At 34.6% G+C, this 19,652-nt stretch overlaps 1 protein-coding gene across 18 annotated transcripts in view; it reads right to left on the bottom strand.

Moving 5' to 3' along the window:
• DLG1 (discs large MAGUK scaffold protein 1) overlaps window positions 1–19,652 on the bottom strand; it is a 284,963-nt gene that overhangs the window by 141,361 nt on the left and 123,950 nt on the right. For 2 of the 18 annotated variants that reach the window (XM_054575122.1, XM_054575123.1), the window contains exon 1: window positions 12,330–12,737. The exons of the other annotated variants lie outside the window; for them this stretch is intronic. In XM_054575122.1, the coding sequence (XP_054431097.1) occupies window positions 12,330–12,563 (234 nt within the window). In that variant the 5' untranslated portion in view covers window positions 12,564–12,737. Of the gene's footprint in view, window positions 1–12,329; window positions 12,738–19,652 lie in introns of those variants that run through there. 18 annotated transcript variants of the gene reach the window in all.

Raw genomic sequence — 19,652 nt, 5'->3', positions numbered from 1 at the left:
AGGATGAGCCAACAACCACTAAAAATTTAAAGTAAACAGCAACTAAAAGTTGGGTTTAAAGACAGGTTACATAATTAACAAATAGGTGTGAAACTACCAAATGCAACATGCTTTTTAAAAAACTTGATTATAAAAATAAAAAATTAAGTAAAATTTGGTTTTATCAGAATGTGGCTAGAGAAACACACACAACTATGGACTTCATGATTACTAACCTAAAACAAACTCTTAATGCTCCTATTTAACCCATCTATTCATCCTTCTACAACTCTCTAATGATTCAGACAGGGTGCCTTTCTGAAGTTGTCTTCTTTTTCTTCCTTTTTGCCCCTCCCCCTACCGAAGTTGTCTTCTAATATTCTCCTCCCACTGGTGTTTCAGCCATACTGACCTCCCTGCTGTTCCTCAACTATCTTAAACACTCTCTGGCCTCAGAGTCTTCTGTTTACTATTCTTCTGCCTAGAATGCCCTTGCTCCAGATATTCACATGTTCAATTCTACAACTTCTTTCCTATCTTCACTCAAATTAACACCTTCCAGTTGAAGCCCCTCTTGGTTGTCCTATCAATCTCCATCACACATTTACAAATACACATGCTTGCTATTTTTTTTTTTTTACTTTTTTCTCTAGCATACTACGTATTTTAGTTAATCATGTTTATGTGCCTTCTTACCCTTTAATGTAAGTTCTATAAAAGCATGGATTCTTTAAAAAGAATTTTTTTATCCTTACCTGAGGACATTTTTTTCATTGCTTTTTAGAGATAGAGCGGGGCAGAGAGAGAGAAACATTGATGCGAGACAGAAATGACGATCAGTTGTCTCCTGTACATGCACCTGGACCTGGAATCTTATGAGCACTCACAGGGATCAAATGTGCAACCCAGATATATGCTCTGACTGGGAATTGAATCTACAACCTTTTGGCTACGGGATGATGTTCGAATTGAGACACACAGGCCAGGGCAAAGTAGGGATTTTTGTTCAATTCACTCCTGTGTGCCCTGTGCCTAGTATAGTACCTACCTAGCACATAGGAAGTATTTATTATATATTTGTTGAATAAATGAAACCCAGTGACTGCCAAAAGAGGTTGGTTTCAACAGCACTGTAAAATGATAAAATGATCAAGGGAATATACTGTGTACATCCATCTCTCCCCCAATCCTGCTTCATTCTATACAGATAATAGATATTGCTGAAAGATTCTTTGTGCTTGGCCAGCCACTACCAGTCAGAAGGTATTCAAGATAACCTAACATTTGACAGTCTTAGAACAGAAGATTCAAACTATAAAATAGCAAAAAATTGCCAGTTTCATGTTTTTCTCTATCTAGCAATAGCTAATTACCTAACAATGTCTTATTTGGAAAAACAAAAACAAAAATACAACAGGTCTTGCTCCAGTACATTTCTTCAAAAACTTTTTTTCACCTCTTTCCTTTTTAAACTGTAAATTTCACTTACAGCTTCATATTAAAACCTGTGGTGCCTTTCCTCCACACTTCAAGGATCCATTAACTTGAATTTGGTCTCTAGATCCCTAATCGGGTGATAGCTGCTTCCTGTGGTTTCTATCTCTGTTTTACCTTGCTCTTCCCATTTGTCCTTCTCAGTTCTCCAATTCCTTTGTAAACACCCCCTCCCCGCCCTCCACATCATATTATCTTTTGTTTAATAATTGCTTTGGTATCCTTTTTCCTGGTGGACTCTGTCAAGGTACAATTAACACAAAGTTAATTGTGTTTTGGCTAAAACACAATTCTTTACACCGTTCTATAATTAGGTGGCTTCTCCGTATCTTTAAATTCATCACTTAATAGGCCAGAATATGTTGTAACCAATGACAGTGGTAGTGTTAGTTATAGGAGTACTGATGAAGATAATAATGACAATGGTGGTTAAGTATGTTTCTGTTGTCAGGTGTTATAATAAGGGCTTCACACGTATTGTCTCATTTAATTTTCACTAAATCGATGCAGGTAACATTTTCATCCCTATTTTCTGCATGTGAAGGAAAGAGACACAAAGAATTCAGGCAGTTTGTTCAAGGTACCACAGCTAGTACATGGCAGAACAGAGATTTAAACCTGGGGAAAATGAGGATACAGTGCCAATAATAAAAACAAAGAAAAAAATTAAAAAAACCCAACCCATCCCAGACCATCATCCTCTAAAGACAGCATGCTCAAGCAGTATACTATATTGTCTCTTTAAAACAGTTTACAAAGAGTTTATTGTCTTTATTATTACTACTATATTTTAATGCAAAGACAATATATAACTTCCCAGTAAAAAACAGAATACTTCATTAATCCTCAGTTCAAAGATCAGCAAACTTTTTCTGAAATGGGCCAAGTAATAAATACTTTAGATTTGATAGGCCATGCAGTATCTGTTGTAATTACACAACTGTGTTATGATAGTTTGAAAGTAGCTGTAGGCAAAATCCAAATAAGGATGGTTGTATTCCAATAAAACTTTATTTATAAGAACAGGTGGCAGGCTAGATTTGGCCTACAGGCTATAGTGTGATTAGGGGAAAAAAAAAAACAACTTCAAGACGCCCAGGCTAGTTTTTACTAATTGTAGTTGGGTTAATGATGTTGCAATGTTTAAACTATGATAATAAACACAAGCAACTCCTCCCTCAGAAAATGGAAGTTAGAATTAAAAAACAAACAAGAAATACATATGGAAATTTCAGGTTTCATTTACAGTTCTTTAAAATATTTTCACAAAACAGGCCTATACAATAAAGCTGTGTTCTTGTAACTTAAAGAACCTAGGCTTTAAACTGTATGTATCCTTTCAGTTTGGAAAAAGTGATTAAAATTATGATTTTTATTCTATGCCTCATCCCATCCCACCCATCCCACTATGTGTAGTTAGTACAGCTGAAACAATCATTATCCAAGATTGTTATGCTTCTTGTTTGTTTTTCCTCTATCTTTCAAAAATACTTTGATACTGATTTCTTTTTTGTAACACTTTGATACATTAGATGGTTCTACAAAATTAGAGTTAAAGAAAGAAAAATGAAGCTTCGGTCTGTGTGATCAATTCAAATCTCAGATTATAATTTTTTTATTTTTCTCAGGACCAACAAAAAAATTTGTAGGGCAAGCAATTGGTCTCTTTCTGTCCTAACAAGTTCTTCACACTCTAGAGCTGGCTGAGTCAACAGTCAACAGTTTAGATTTCACAAATCTGTAAATACAGTTTAGAAAGGCCCACATTAGGGTTTACTAAAGGATAAAGAATGAATAGATAAGGATCCTATTAATGGAGGAGGGAGAAAAATCTTTTAAATAAATTTATCTAGGGGCATAAGTAGTACTGTTCAAGTACTCCTAAAATTCTACTGCTTCCAGATGTCACAGCCAGTTGCTTTACACTTGCACAAAACAGGTCCACTTTTCACTGATTGATTTGCATATGCCTGTAAAATCAGCATGCCAATTGACTTGTTTAAGGGTTGTTAAATAAGCTGATAATTACAGGTTACTGTTCTCCGCATGGTCTGAACAACTATTTTTTACCTTAACCATATTCTAAATTTTGAAACAAAGATGATGGCTGAAAATGCTACCTAAATAAAAGTGCCAGGAAGTACCATGTTTTGCGGTGTATAATGCACATTTACGTTTCTGGCCCAGACTTTCAGGAAAAAAAATCTTTCATTTCAATTTTTTAATTCATTTTTTGTTTGTTTAGATACTTGTTTTTTGTATCTAAAGGAATTTTACCTTTTTTAAAAAAACATATTATGGTGCAAGAAATTTTATGTAACAAATAATTGCAAAACTCAAGAACAGATACAAGGTACATGAAATTTATGTACTGGTAACAAATTTTTTATATTTATACATCATAGAACGCCAAGAACTCTCAATATGAGAAGTATCATATTCTTCAATTTCTGCATTACTGGTGTCTTCTGAAGAGTCACGGGCCTCATTCCAGTAAATTTCATTGCCCTCAGTTCCATCCACTTTCATTGCTGCTGCTGCATTATTTAAAACAATTTCACAACCACCTCCTTCTTGACAACAATCCATGATCTTTGAATCTAAGCACAAACCTGGGCGATGGATGATTTCTTGATTCTGCCTGTAGGTGTTGAATCATTACCAGCTGACTGCATCCACAACATCCACTCTTTCTTCATTAGGGCCTTAAAGGGCTTGCTTGTTGACACATTGAGAGGTTGCTGTTGGCTGGTTAGCCCAAAGAGTATCATAGCAAGCTGGGTTTTCAAGTCTGCTGCGATTGTGTTTGCACTTTGTGTAACATGGGCACTGAAGTGATCAAAAACAAACAAAGTTGGTTTTTTAAAGTAATCCTCTAGGCCTTCTGACCAGATTTTGTTAAACCAGATTTTCATGCCTTCTTCATTCATCCATCCTTTATCATGCACGTGGACAATAACTCCTTTATCATGCACGTGGACAATAACTGCACTTGGAATCTTTTCTTTTGGAAACATTTTTCTTTTAAAGATGATCATAGGTGGTAGCTTTGTCCCATCTGCACAACAGGCTAGAACAACAGTGAAATGTGTTTTCTCATGAGTGCTAGTTTTAATAGCTATGGTCTATGCCCCTTTGACGTCCACAGTTCTGTTGGATGGCACATCAAACATGAGTGGGACCTCATGCATACCAGTGACTTGGGACAGCTCAAAGTTTTAAGTCTTCTGAAGACTGATAAAGAATGAAATTCCAAAACCCGATTCTCATAGACTGCTGGAAGTTTTCGGGCAAGTTTTGTTCGTGTCCTCATGCTCAAAACTTCTCTCTCATAAAGTCAAAGGTATCAGTGAGAAATCATCAATGTTTTTTTCCTCACGCAATCCTTTTATCTTCTTCTTGTATCATCTTCGTTGAAAAGAGAGATCCCAGTTTGATGCAGTTCCAGAATCCAGGTCTTCACCTCCTGCTCCACCTCCAGACACTCTGGGAGGTTTCTGCCACATTGCCTTCTTCTGTCTTGGCATCTTTCCTGTTGCCTCCACAATCTGATGGCACTCTGTGTTGGGAGGAGGCCCAAAGTCTCTCTTGGCAGCTCTGTTGCTCTGCTTTTTAGCATATTTAATAACTTTTAGCTTAAAGTTTGCAGTGTACGAAAACTGTTTTGACATTTTCCAAGGGATTTTTCCAATGATTTCTCCCGCCTAAAGTGTACAACGAGAAATGTCGTACTGTTCACCCTATGGTAATAAAGTCAGCATCACCTATCTTATCAAGTGGATAACAATCCGCATCATCTATCCTACTCAGTAGATAATAGGACTCTTGTGTTTCATTTCACTGAATCGCTGTCTGAAAAACTGCTTTCATTGCAAATTTGTTTTAAGTTCAACAAAACCGATTATTGTATTCCAGGGTATTATTTTACATATGGATATTGTTATTGCTTGCCAGAGTTATACTTTTAATGCATAAGCATAAATAAAAGAATTTAAAAAATTTACACAGATATGGAATTAGTACTACCCATGTATAAGGCACATCCTTGTTTTTTCCCTAAAAAATTTGGGCAAAACTGTATACATTATACATGACAAAATGTGGTACAAAGAGTAACAGAATAAAAGAACTTTAGAGAAAAAGATACTAACTTAAATTTTAATAAAAGAATTTAATTCCTTTATGTATGTAAAAAAAAATATATATATATACACCTCAATTTTTTTATGGAGGGCTTTGGATTACCTTTGAGATATACATAATTTTACAAAATCCTATATATAGTAGACTTGCCAATTTTTTAGCCATAGTTTTATATAAAAATGGCTTGGGAAATTTACAGCAGTCAAACCATAAAAATCGTAGAAGAAAACACAGGCAGCAAAATCCTGGATACTGACTGTGGCCATCTTTTATCTGATATATCTCCCCAGGCAAGGCAAACAAAAGAAAAAAATAAGCAAATGGGACTACAACAAACTAAAGGTTTTTCAGAGCAAAGATGGGACATTTATACAATGGAATACTACTTGGCCACAAATTTTTTTTATTTTTACCTTTTGTGACAATATGGATAGATCTGGAGAACATTATGCTAAGTGAAATAAGCCAGTCTGAGAAAAGAAAAATACCATATGGTTTCACTCATATGTGGAATCTGATGAACAAACTGAACAAGGAAAATGGGGACATACTCACAAATGGAAAGCAGGATGACAGCTCTGGGGAGGAGGCCATTGACGGGATGGTGGGATTTAGCAAAAAAGGAAAAAGGACTCATGGGCATGGACAAGAGTGTGGTGATTGCTCGGAGACGGGGGTATAAGGAGGCTAAATAGTAATGGAAAAAATTACAAGAAAGATTAAATTAAAAAAGATAAGTAAATGGTGAGCTTTAGGTACACAGATGTATTGTTTATTTTAAGAGACCAACAATTGAGACTGAAGGCCAGAAAACAAGCAGTTGAAGTTTAACATGCTGCTTTTCTCGTGTGCAGGAGGCAGAACAGAGCTGCAATAGGTGGATCTTACCAATGAAGTGACAGAAGGGCTAAAAAGCTGAGGTTATGAAAGACAGTGTTTATAGTCTGTGGAATCTGAGCAAGACTGAAGGGAAGTGAGAGCACAATATAAGCAATAGACAATTAAAAGCTAGACTGGAAGTCTTTAGAGTGTATCTTTAAAAATTTCTGTAGCAGGGGATGTGAGCTGAAAAGAAAGGAAGTGCTAGTCAGATAGTATGAAATGCAATTGAGATTTTCTAAGTGCTATAGTCCTGTGATTTTCAACCAGTGTGCTGCAAGAATTTAAAACATGTAATACTTGAATATTTAGTCAGGGACACTGACCTCTTTTCCTTCCAATTATCAAATTACAAACAAACAAACAAACAAACAATGACAAGAGCCAATGAAACAATAGCCGTCTGGTATGAATGAATCAAAATTCTACTTATTTTTTTGTGAGGCAAAACATACATTTTTTGATGTGCTGCAGAATTTTAGTAATTAGTTTGTGTGTGCCATGAGATGATAAAAAGGTTGAAAATCACTGGTATAGTTACTGCTCATGAGGTCTTAAGTATAGCCATTTAAGCAAGTCATTCAAGTGAAAGAAAAAACAAGATCCTGGAAGTTCAGGGTATCAAAGAACTGGTAAGTAAGATTTTTGGATAGATCACACAAGGATATTGAAATTCACTAAGAATGATTCCAGTGGGAAGAGAAAAGATAGTAAATTAGGTGTTCAAACCATCAATGAGCAATGAGGAGTGGCTGGGAGAAACACAGATGACTAGAAAATAAGAGGAAGTACATAATACTGTCTGATGATATCTCCATTTTTTAAGAGAGAGAGAGGACGTACAATTACCCATAAATATCAATATGATAAGCAAGGAATACAACTCCATGTGCTTGTCCCATAATGCATGGGATGTGACAGATAAAAGTTTCACTTTTTGTGAGGGTTGTACTCTCAGGAGAAAGCTAGGTATGGTGATTAAGTTTAAAAGGGATATGGAATATAAGATTAGTCCTGATGGTATGCTTGAGAGAGCTTGGTAAAATGTGGAGAGTCTGTTAAGTATAGCCGTCTACCCGTGACTGATTTATCAACTTACAAAAGGGAGTGTTGGGAGGGGAGACAAGGTGAGGGAAATCAGGGTCTCATGGAGAATATGAGGCAGTCTTTGAGGCTCCTCCCTTAAATCCTGCAATTGAAAGGTACTAAATCTTTACTTCTTAAAAAAATGTACAGCTTGTATATAGTTAACTTACTCAGTCAACACTATTTACTGAGTGCTTGAGTGAACTACTCTACCCGAGGTGCTGTAATTCCTAATTATTTCTATTTGAATTTGTCCAACATTATCCAAGTTAAGCAATGTAAAAACAAAATAATATAATAAAATAATAATAGCTGCCAGATACTGTTCTAAGTATGTTAAATATATTAAACAACTTAATACAAATTAACTCAATGAGGCTGATACTATTATCTTTTTTTTTTTTTTGGACAATATATCCAAAGCATAGCTTTAAAAATCAAATCCTTTATAATCCAGAATGTATTTGTTTAAAACAGTATTATTCTTTTTATATAAATTAGTCTATACATTTTTCCACATGGGTACCTAAACAGGGTTTTCCTGTATTTTAAGTTAGAACAGGTTTTGTCCGTCTCTCCACCCACACCGAAAAGATTATTTAATTCATGTGGCTAATATTCATATTAACATTTTAGAGAACGGACTGACAGCTATAAGGGGAGTTGTGGGGCTGGGTGAAAAAGGTATTAAGCAAAAAATCCAAACCAAACCAGAAAACAAACAAACAAAAAACCCCCTCATAAACAGAGACAACAGTATGGTGATACCAGAGGAAAAAGGGGATGGGGGAAGGCAGAAAAGGGTATGGGGGGATAAATGGTGATGGAAGAAAACTTGACTTTGGGTGGTGAACACACAATATGGATGATGTATATAAAACTGTATACCTGAAACCTATAATTTTATTTACTAATGTCATCCCAATAAATTCAATAGAAGTAAAATTGTTCTATTTCAATTATAAGTCATCATGTCTATTCCATTCACTCTTAGGAACAAAACTTTGCTGTTTTCAAGCTTAATTTGGCATGACAATTTTGGGGGAATAGGAGAACCTAATTTGAATATTTATAGTAATCCATGTTAGGGATTTTCAAGTGGTCTAAAATATAGGAACAGTTGCTAAACCCATATTCAAGGTCACCTACCACTTTACAGCTGTTCAAAATTTACAACTACTATTCTCATTAATAAACACCAATATCACCAAGTAGATAGAACTTTTTACCTAGGAGCCAATCAGGTAGGGAAGTTTAGAAGTATTGTACTTAACTTTTAAAAAACCCTGCTGAATATAAAATTTGGTCCTAGACTGGAACAGAGCCTGAATTTGCTAAGTAGGATGGGGCAGACTGGCATCAAGTTATCCTAAACACAACAGAAGGAATTCTGAGATATGAAACTAAAGAGGGCTTGACAGTGCATAGGCCATTTTTCTATAACTATTCCAAATTAAGAACATAAGTAGTATGAGGTCCCCCAAAGAAAAACTTACACCAAAGTAAAATAATTCACAAGAAACTCACCTTAATGTAATACTACAAAAAAAAAAAAAAAAAAAAAAGAACAGACAAACAAAAACCCACAATGTAAACTTTCGGGATACAACCAAATGACAAACATTAGAGATAATTTATAAGGTGTATGGTCATCATCATTGGGTGGAGACTCAAAAGGGTAAGGAGAGATCAGATGCATGGAGGATTTTTGTGGCTTGGAGCAAATATGAAAAATGGAGGGGAAGGAAAAAGGGAAGAGGAGGAAGAGATGGACTGCTATGAATAAATAATAGGCACTTAAGAGGGGAGAGGGTAGATCCAGTAAATATAATTACCCATGTGGTTTCAGATTAGGTGCCATAATTTGGAAGGCCATGAGCTAAAGGGTTCCAGGTGACTGACATGCATATTAATCAATCAATTCCATAAACACTTACTGAGCACCAACCATATAACAAGCCCTGTTCTAGAAGTTTATAACTACTTGGCTTCCTTATCATTTAAAAAAACATTAATGACTTCCTACTAAGTTCTAGATATTACAGTAGGACTGACTGTATATAAAAATGAATACTTCAAACAGACAAGCAATTTAAATGAATCTATAAAGTAAAATTTTATTTACAGAGGATATTTGAGGGGATATTAAATCAGAATAATGATTTTCAAATTAATAAAACTTGATTTAATAACAACTCTCTAAACTGCTAGATATATCATGTAGTATAGTTATAAGACATTAGATTCAAAGTTAATCTTGCTATCAAATCTTTAAAAAGAATATTTCTGACAAGAGTGAAATAGGAGACCTGCTCAATGTCATCACTGTTCTTATTTATCAATCATATAACAAAACTCTATCATTATCATACTACTATATTCATAGGTATACAATACACACTCAACTGAGAAATTTCATTAATCTACTTTATTTTTTAACTATATAAAAGTCCCTCTATTGCTACAAAGTGAAACTCCAGTCATGAGTCAGTAGATGAAACAGAAAAATGTATTTTGGCATCAACTAAGATCCAACTATGTCTAATGCTTTCTCGGTCCTATTACATCTTATCTTGTAAAATGAATTTCAGTGAGTTAGCACAAAAGAGTTGTATATATAAAATATCCAACTGTTCAATTAGAAAAAAATATATAATAAAAAATGACATTGGTATTCCAGAGCAAGAGAAATGAAAGCAAAAACTTTTGACCTAATGTCTATATGTCTAAAGATGAAATACAAAGATAATAAAAAGATAAATAATGCAAAGAGAACTGAAAGAAATAAAAACCAAGTCATTTATCAGTATACATGAATGACCTGAACCAAATGAGGAAAAAAAAATTTTAAATGACTTTGTATGATCATTTGCAAATAAAGTTTTTACTAAAACTCTTGACTTTATTTTAGTGCACTACAAAAGAGGAACCTTTTATTTCAACTAAGTATAATGTAATTCTGAGGTTTCAATAGTTGTTTTTTCATTTGCCATAAGGTCATATATATGTATGACCTTAATAAGATGAATAACGTTATCAATGGCAGTGTATATATGTGTTTGTATACATATATAGCATTATGTATTTACATAAATTATATATAAAGTTTAGAAAATTTTTTTAACATATCTCTTTTTGATGATAAAAAACGTATCATTTACTATTCACCTTCAATGAATAACAATGCCAAGCTTTAGTCTCTGCGATCCTTCTTTCATATATGTAACCATAGATAAAATCAAGTTAGTTAAATTTTGGGGCAGTTAAATCTAAGATTTAAATAAATTGTTGCCTCTGAATAAATTTCATTATAAGTAAACTTAAACCTACATAAAAACAATTAATTACTCTCTCTAGTCCAGTAACTTCATTTCTCTCAACTATGAAAGAAGAATAAGAATTTTAACATGAGGTAAATGAGGACAACTGTAATTGAACAATAAAATGATGGAAAAAAATGAAATTTGATAGTGTTTAAAAATCAAACTACTGAAAGATAATTCTGATAACCAAAAGGAAGAAGCTGTTGACAGTTTATTGTACTGCTTCTAATTATTTTTTAAAATAGTTTTAAAGGAATTTATTTTTTAAAAGCCTTAGGGTATGTGTATATACAAGGGTCTGGCATAAGTAATGCCTGCTTGAGTGTGGTTGGTAGGGTATTAATATGGGTATAATAATTTATAGTTTTAATTTGAACATGTCACCTAAAATGTCATATTGTGTGTTTAAATGTGATGCTGTCATTTATAGAATTGTATGCTTATGATTTTCTAATAAAAAAGGGGCATTACTTGTGCCAGATCCTGTATTTTGTAGATTTAAACATTACTGATGTCAAAGGACAAAAGCATTCTCACCTTGTTTTTAAATTAGACTATTTTTCCTTTCATTTTTATGAAAGTTGAATGTGTTAAAAATGTTTTAAAATATATTAGCCCAACTCTACTTTAATACCAAGTAATAGGTACTTCAATCAAATTATTATTAATTTTATATTTTGCCTATTTCCAATACTCATTTCCTGAAAAAGAAGTATTTGGTTGTTTCTTTTTTTTTAATTTGGGAGACTTTTAGTGCTTGCTTAGCTCTAAACTGTCAATCGGTTATTTAAAAAAAAAAAAATTCCTATAATTTTGTAATTACTGCTCTCAAATTAACCCTAAGTAATATATATTTATAGAAATGGAGGGATGCATTAAATTCCATGAATTTAATTCCATGAATTTAATATAATTTTAAGATATAAGGATACATAATAATAGTATTTCACTATTTCAATTCACTATATTCAATTTAATCTATTTTCAAAACATTAGAAAATAAAAATATTTCAACTTCTCTTCTTTCACATTATTATTTTAATAATATGTAATGACATACAAAAACTAAATAGGTATTTTTTGTTGTCAGACATTATACTTTATAGCATTTAACAGTCTAAAAATAGGGAGACAAGCAATATCTATTTACATTTTAATTTATAGATCAACAGCTTTTTAATTTTAGAGAATTTATTTAACAGAACCTGAGACTGTTTTGCTTCACATTACATAAGATCAAAGGGAATATATTTTTTCCTTCCCCTTTCATGAGTAAGACATACACAGATGGGCTGAAAACATACAATTCTGCATATCCAAGGTTTCAGTGAATGTTTTAATAATAGAAACCTATATTCGTACATTTTTTCAAAGCAAACATGAACCAAAATATATTGAAAATAATTTCAACAAGTGGTATGTTACCTGGGTGGAGCTGGTGGCTACCGAGATGCAATCAATAAAGCTGTGTCTTCGAGTGAAAAATGCAACTATCTGCTGCCAGCGTGAAGGTTCTGGCTCAGCTTGCAGTTCATCTGATGAGCCCTTTTTTGCCCAGTGTTTCTGCTTTGGGCCTACTGAGCCATGGCTAGAACTAGCATTGCCTCCTCGACTGGCACGAGAGTACAGAAGTGTGTTGTTCCCGAAAATGTAATTCATCTCTGCGGCCCTGCAGGTGGTTGCCAAGCAGTCTTACTTCTCTACCAGCTGCTGAATGGTGAATGATCGGTAAAAACTGCAGCTAGAATTAGAGCAGCATCACTTGTAGATCAGGGAAAATAAAAACCTTGAGAAATGATGCTCATTTTCTCTGTAATTTCTTCCCATGAAAGAGCTTGTATCTTCTCTCCTCTGTACCTGTTAACTGCATGATGGCTGAGTTTATGATTGCAGACAAGAAAGGTGGCATAAGGTGGATTTCTTTCTCATGATTATTTTTTCACCAGCATCTGCAGGAACCAAAAGCTGTTCTTTTGTTAGCTCATAACTAGATGGACTGAAATTCAGGAAGTGAGGTCAATTAGCAGGTAAAGAAAGATGTTATAAACACTCAACTACCAAGACCCTTTGGAGCTGCCTGATTTAATGTACTGCGTGGAGAAACCCTGGATTATCCAGTTTCAATCACAGTCTGTAGTAAAATCCAATGGCATCTTTACTGCTTAAATCATAAGTATGAGCTGAATTTTAAAATACAAGAGGATCCTCTGCCAACAATTCTGATCGTTTAAAATAATTTTACTAAATGAACCTTTATCATTAACATAAATTTCTATATCTGGAAGGAGTTTACATTAATTAGCACTGGTTCCAAGTTTTTAAAAGGTACTCTCTATACTAAACTCGGAGGATTTAATGATGAAGGGAGAACCATCTGTAATGTAACATGATTATTTTATGTAATATACTTGTTTTTAATGCTCTGATAATTGGGTGTGGAGGCAGAAAAGATTAATTACCAAAATAAATATTTGGCTTCTGGAACTTTTATAATAAATAAAATGTTATTATCAGCATCATCTCATATATTATAAACATTAAGATCACAAAGTTACGAATTCATACACATACAAAAGAATTAAAGGTAAATTTTTAAATAACCAGTGGAACATGCTGTATCCAATACTATACAAATAATACTCTGGCTCACAAAATAATATTGCTTGATTGCTAAGTAGATATTTTCTGAGATCTAACACCTAGGTTTGTGTTTTCCAACATTGTAGTCCACCTCAGAATAACCTAGGGTGCTGGTTACAAGGCAGACTGGTTCCCCCTCCCCATTAGAATTTTCAGGAGCAAGAGGCACCTGGGAATTTTCATTTTCAAAAAGCCCTCTAAGTGACTCGTAAGCACACTCAAGTTTGAGAACCAGACTCCTAAGTTTGTCCTATTAATACTATGCTACATTAGTATAGAATAAAAGATATGGTCATTTTAAAATATGAAAATCAAAATACTTAGTAATTTACTAATGATTGAGAAGTTCAATTTAAAGTTGATATAAATACATCATTAAGTCCCAACCTCAGCCATGGATATTTTTTCAGATGCAGACAGATGACAAGATCTTGTTTAGTATGCAAGATTTTGCTTACTACATGTATGTGCTTACCAGCATCAACTAAATGTAGCCTACCGGAAAGTGACATTGGCAAACTACAACCTTCAGGTCTACTGCAAATCTGGATTTAGCAAGTATGATGCTAATGCTGCCTCTGTGATTGCAGACACATGCCCAAAAAAGGTAGAGTCATGTGGGACTGATTCTTTGGAGTAAAATGCTTTGTGACAGAGATTATAGCAGAACGTTTGATGCTTCTTCTCAAGGACTGTGCAGACAGTACTTGGCAATTTTGCGGCCCTAGACAGACTGGTCCTATCCATTAGTAGGTAGGTAAATATGGCAAAACACTAAGCGTTGACAGAGAAGAAAGAATCCTCTCTGAAGGAAAAAATGAAATCTCTTGAAAAAGATGAAAGTTTTACTATGGATCAGTACTTATAATAAAGATCTTATTAGTGTTGTTTATATAAATGCAGTAGTAATTGGTTTGGTCCCAAAATATGTGCTTTGATCCATGTCTGATGAAAACTCAGGGAAGGCAGATTCTTTTATTCTAGATTGGTGTAGATGAGGATATTGAACACAAACTTCTTACTCAAGTTGCAAATAGTACCAGCACAGAGAGAAGAGTAAACTGTTTACTCCACAGATTTCTTGCTTGGGAACAGTCTGAAGTTGATAGATCACTCCATCCTATATATCCCAATTACTGAGAAGAAATACTTCTCAATGATTAGATTCCCTATTCAAATCTACTAACACCAAGAAAGCGACTATAAAAATGTCCTCTTACAAGAAATCTAAAAATCTGGGTTCATCTCATCCACTGCCCCATATTCAATATATGCCTACAAAACCGTGTATATACCTAAATCACAGCTGGCTTCATATGATTTGATTAAGAAGCATAGGGTAACCAAGTCCTCACTCATCTCTGCTTTAGAGTAACCCTGCCCATGCAGCAGAGCTGAAAGATAGACTCTTCCATTAAAACAAAATTTAGGTTCATTATAAAACCTAGAAAGTCTGTTTAACATAATAAAATAAAAAATATAATACACAATGTTTAAATCATCAAAAAATTACTATTAACATTTTAATATGATATATAAAGCATTAAAATTCTTTTTTCTTTACAATCTAATTTTTTTAACAGAATGATAATATTCTATAAGAGAATTCTAAACAAAGAGAAGAGTAAACTAAGTACATCCACTTAGTAAATTATTACATAACTTAAAATGATTATTGACAATTTTATGACCATGAGAATTTTTATTTTATAACATTAAATGGAAGTAAAAGACAGTTCAAAAATTTATACATGATAGGCTCTAAATTATTTGTACACCTTTCCAAACTAAAAAATAAATCAAGAAATCTTCAGGTATAGCAACAAAGGCAAGGGTGAAATAATCTTAGCGGAAAATTTAAAAAGGGTGAAGGATGAGATGAAAAACAGTACTGACTACAAAATACTAAAAAAAAATTGCACAGTATGTAACTGCAAAACTAATGTACTGTAAATGCAGCATAACAGGCATTATCTTTACCCTTTTACCTTTATAATCTGGCCTATTAAATTTCAAAACATACAACTGTACTAAGATAAGACTTAACTGAAAAGATTGATAATAGATTTGCTATTTATCTAAGAAAACTCTGATCACAGTATATTCAAAGCTGTTCTTTATGAGCACCATCTAGTGGTCAAATTGCATGCAAACTATATGTTCACCTTAGGCATATATATGCTTATGTCCATTCCTCTAGTACCCTCATTTCTCACAATTTTTGAAAAACCACCAATTGCTACTGGTGATTTCATCTGATAATATTCTTGGTACTACTGAATGAAATGTGTCCAGGCTAGGAAATATACTTACTTAAATAACTGCCTGCTCACACACCTTATTCTATCTTTGATTTCAAGTCTTTAACTATGTTTACTTTGCACATAGTATTAGTGTGAACATAATTTTCCTTCTTATTGAAGACAAAAGAAAAATACAAATTCTTTTCTTTTGTCACTGATCACTGCAACATCCCACACTACGTAATATACGTATTGTGCTCCTTGTCACTTAATCTAGATTAAAAGCTATTGGTTATTTCTTCCAGCCAAGATGGAGGTATAGGTAGACATGCTTTGCTTCGTCACACAAAGAAGGACAACAAAATTTAAAAACAAAAAACCATCAGAACTGCCAGAAAATCGAATATATGGAAGGCCAACAACCAAGGAGTTAAAGAAGAAACATTCGTCTGGACTGGTAAATGGGACAGAAAGGGACAGCTAGGAAGGAGAGGACATGCAGTAAGGCAGCAGACCAGGCAGGTGAGGCAGCAGCTGGCAGACTGGGCAGTCCCACATTCGTGTGCAGATAAGCTGAGAGGCACAACTGGGGAGTGAGACAGACGGAGCAACCGAGGGTTCCAGCACGGAAAACTAAAGCCTCAAAACCTCTAGCTGTAAAAACCTGTAGGGGTTGGGGTGGTGGAAGAAACTCCCAGCTTCACAGGAAAGGCCCATGGGGTCCTAGAATGTACACAAACCCACCCACTTGGGACTCAGTACCAAAAGGGCCCAATTTCCTTGTGGATAGTGGGGAAAGTGACTGAAAGTGGGCTGAGAGCTAAGCAAAAAAGCTTTGTTCCCTCTCTGACACCTCCCCCACATACAGCACTAACAATGCAGCAGTGAAGTGGGTTGCCCTGCCCTGGTGAACACCTAAGGCTCTCCCTCTTACAACATAACAGGTGCACCGAGACAAAAATATGGCCCAAATGAAAGAACAGATCAAAACTCCAAAAAAAAAAAAAAAGAACTAAGTGACAAGGAGACAGTCAACCTATCAGATGCAGAGTTCAAAACACTGGTTTATCACGATGCTCACAGAAATGATTGAGTATGGATGCAAAATAGAGGAAAAAGTGAAGGCTATGCAAAGTGAAATAAAGAAAAATACACAGAGAACCAAAAGTGAATGGAAGGAAACCAGGACTCATCAACAATTTGGAACAGACGGAAAAGATAAACATTCAGCCAGAACAGAATGAAGAAACAAGAATTCAAAAAAATGAGGAGAGGAACCTCTGGGACAACTTTAAATGTTCCAACATCTGAATCATAGGGGAGCCAGAAGGAGAAGGGTAAGAGCAAGAAATTGAAAATTTATTTGAAAATAATGGAGAACTTCCCTAATCTTGGCGAAGAAAATAGACTTCCAAGAAGTCAACAAAGCTGAAAGAGTCCAAAGAAACTGAACCCAAGAAGGTACACGCCAAGACACATCATAATTAAATTACCCAATATTAAAGATAAGGAGAGAATCCTAAAAGCAGCAAGAGAAAAGGAGACAGTTCCCTACAAAGTGGTTCCCATAAGACTATCACCTCATTTCTCCAAAGAAACCTTGAGAGAAGAAGGGGCTGGAAAGAAGTATTTAGAGTCATGAAAGGCAAGGACCTACATCCAAGATTACTCTATCCAGCAAAGCTGTCATTTAGAATGGAAGGGCAGATAAAGTGCTTCCCAGATAAGGTCAGGTTAAAGGAGTTCATCATCACCAGGCCCTTATTAAATGAAATATTAAAGGAACTTATCTAAGAAAAAGGAGCTGAAAAACTATGAACAGTAAAATGACAACAAAGCCACAACTATCAACAACTGAACCTAAAAAACAAAAACAAAAACTAAGAGAGCAACCAGAACAGGAACAGAATCACAGAAATGGGAGATCACATGGAGGGTTATCAACAGGGAGGGGAAGGGGGAGAATAGGGGAAAAGGTACAGGGAATAGAAGCATAATTGGCAGGTACAAAATAAGACAGGGGGAGGTTAAGAATAGTATAGGAAATGGAGAAGCCAAAGAACTTAAATGTATGACCCATGGACATTAACTAAGTGGGAGAATGCTGATGGGAGGGTGGGGTTCAGGGCTTAAGGGAATAAAGGGGAGAAAAAAATGGGACAACTGTATGGAACAACTGTAATAGCATAATCAATAAAATATATTTAAAAAAATTTACTGTTTATTTGTTTGGCTTAAGTGCTCTGACCATTTTACCTAGTTCCCAGTTCATTTTCGGTTTTAAGAATGTTTACACTCTTGCTGTGACTGGTATGGCTCAGTGGGCTGGGCACCATCCCGCAAACGGAAAGGTCATCGGTTTGATTCCCAGTCAGGCATACACTTAAGTTGTGGGCCAGGTCACATGTTAGGAGCGATCAATATTTCTACTGCACATCAAAGTTTCTCTCCATCTCTTCCTCCCTCCCCCTCTCTCTAAAAATAAATGAATAAAAAATTTTTAAATAAAAGAATCTTTACACTGTTCTTATTACTATCATAACACTATATTTATAACTTATATAAAAAAAAATTACTGTGTCCTTTTCTCCCACATCAGGATTTTCTACCATAATATTGCCAATTTCTTTCTTGAAACTGCCTAGCACACTGGCAAGCAAGTATTCCCTTCAGAGTCTTAAGTCATAATTATCTTTAGGCTAAGGTCTGAATAAAGTAACCTCCAGCCCTGGCTGCAAACCAAAGGGTCTGACTCCCAGTCAGGGCACATGACTGGGTTGTCGGCCAGGTCCCCATTAGGGGGCACATGATAGACAATCACACGATGATGTTTTTCTCCCTCCCTCCTGCCCCTGTCTAAAAATAAATAAAAAATAAAGTAACCTCCAATCATTACCTTATTTTATTTATTATTTCAGTAGTAAGATTCAGTACCAGCACCTACAAAAACCATAGGTTATTCCACAGCCCATTTCATGATGGCAAACCCTTCTTAATAGGGTTCAGGATCAGGATCCTTCATACTTTGCTACCATTTCCTAACAAGCACCCTAAAAATCAGGTACAATATCATGAACTTTCATGCATTTTTACAGTTTCCTATGATTATTACTCTCCTACTGTAATGACTTTCCTTAGTAACTGCCTTATCCCCTGAACTGGCATCTTGTACACATCCTTCAACAGTCTGTCCAAGTGTCAACTTTCTTTTTTCAGAATATTCCAAGAACTTAATTTTTCTAATATTTCATGTGACATCATACAATGTTATAACTATCTCATCACAAAAAATACAGATTACTAGAATAGATGGTTAATATTTGCTAAATGTATTTGTTTGATAAACCAAACTACTGTTCTAGCAGTTAATTTTTAAAGCAAGTATCTATTAATCTTACTTTTTAAATTATTAGCTTCTATAAGAATTGTGAAGAATAAAGTAGTGCTTAATTTACATTGTACCTCTGATCACAACTATTCAAAGATAATTTTTCAAATTACAATAATAATTCATATACTGAATCCTATGAATAATATAACTGTTAGCTGCTTGCTTCATTCCAAACCATAATACTATAAAAGCAGAAAAGCGACCCATATTAGTTTTTTGTAAAAAGAGGCTAATAATCTGATAACTGACAGCATATTTTAAATAAAATATATTTCAATGTTGAACTTCTTAAAACATTTGTCCTGGTTTTTAAAAAATTAAAAAACATTAGCCCTGGCTGGTGTGGTTCAGTGGACTGAGCACCGGTCCACAAACTAAATGGTTGCTGGTTCAATTCCCAGTCAGGGCACATGCCTGGGTTTGCAGGCCAGGTCCCCAGTAGGGGTGCGTGAGAGGCAACCATGCATTGATGTT

This window comes from Pteronotus mesoamericanus, unplaced genomic scaffold (assembly GCF_021234165.1).
Source record: "Pteronotus mesoamericanus isolate MK-2021 breed Mesoamerican mustached bat unplaced genomic scaffold, CSHL_Meso_final contig_27, whole genome shotgun sequence".
Classification (NCBI taxonomy): Eukaryota; Metazoa; Chordata; class Mammalia; order Chiroptera; family Mormoopidae; genus Pteronotus; species Pteronotus mesoamericanus.
The sequence above is the reverse complement of the archived record's forward strand: the minus strand, read 5'-3'. Positions and strand labels throughout refer to the sequence as shown.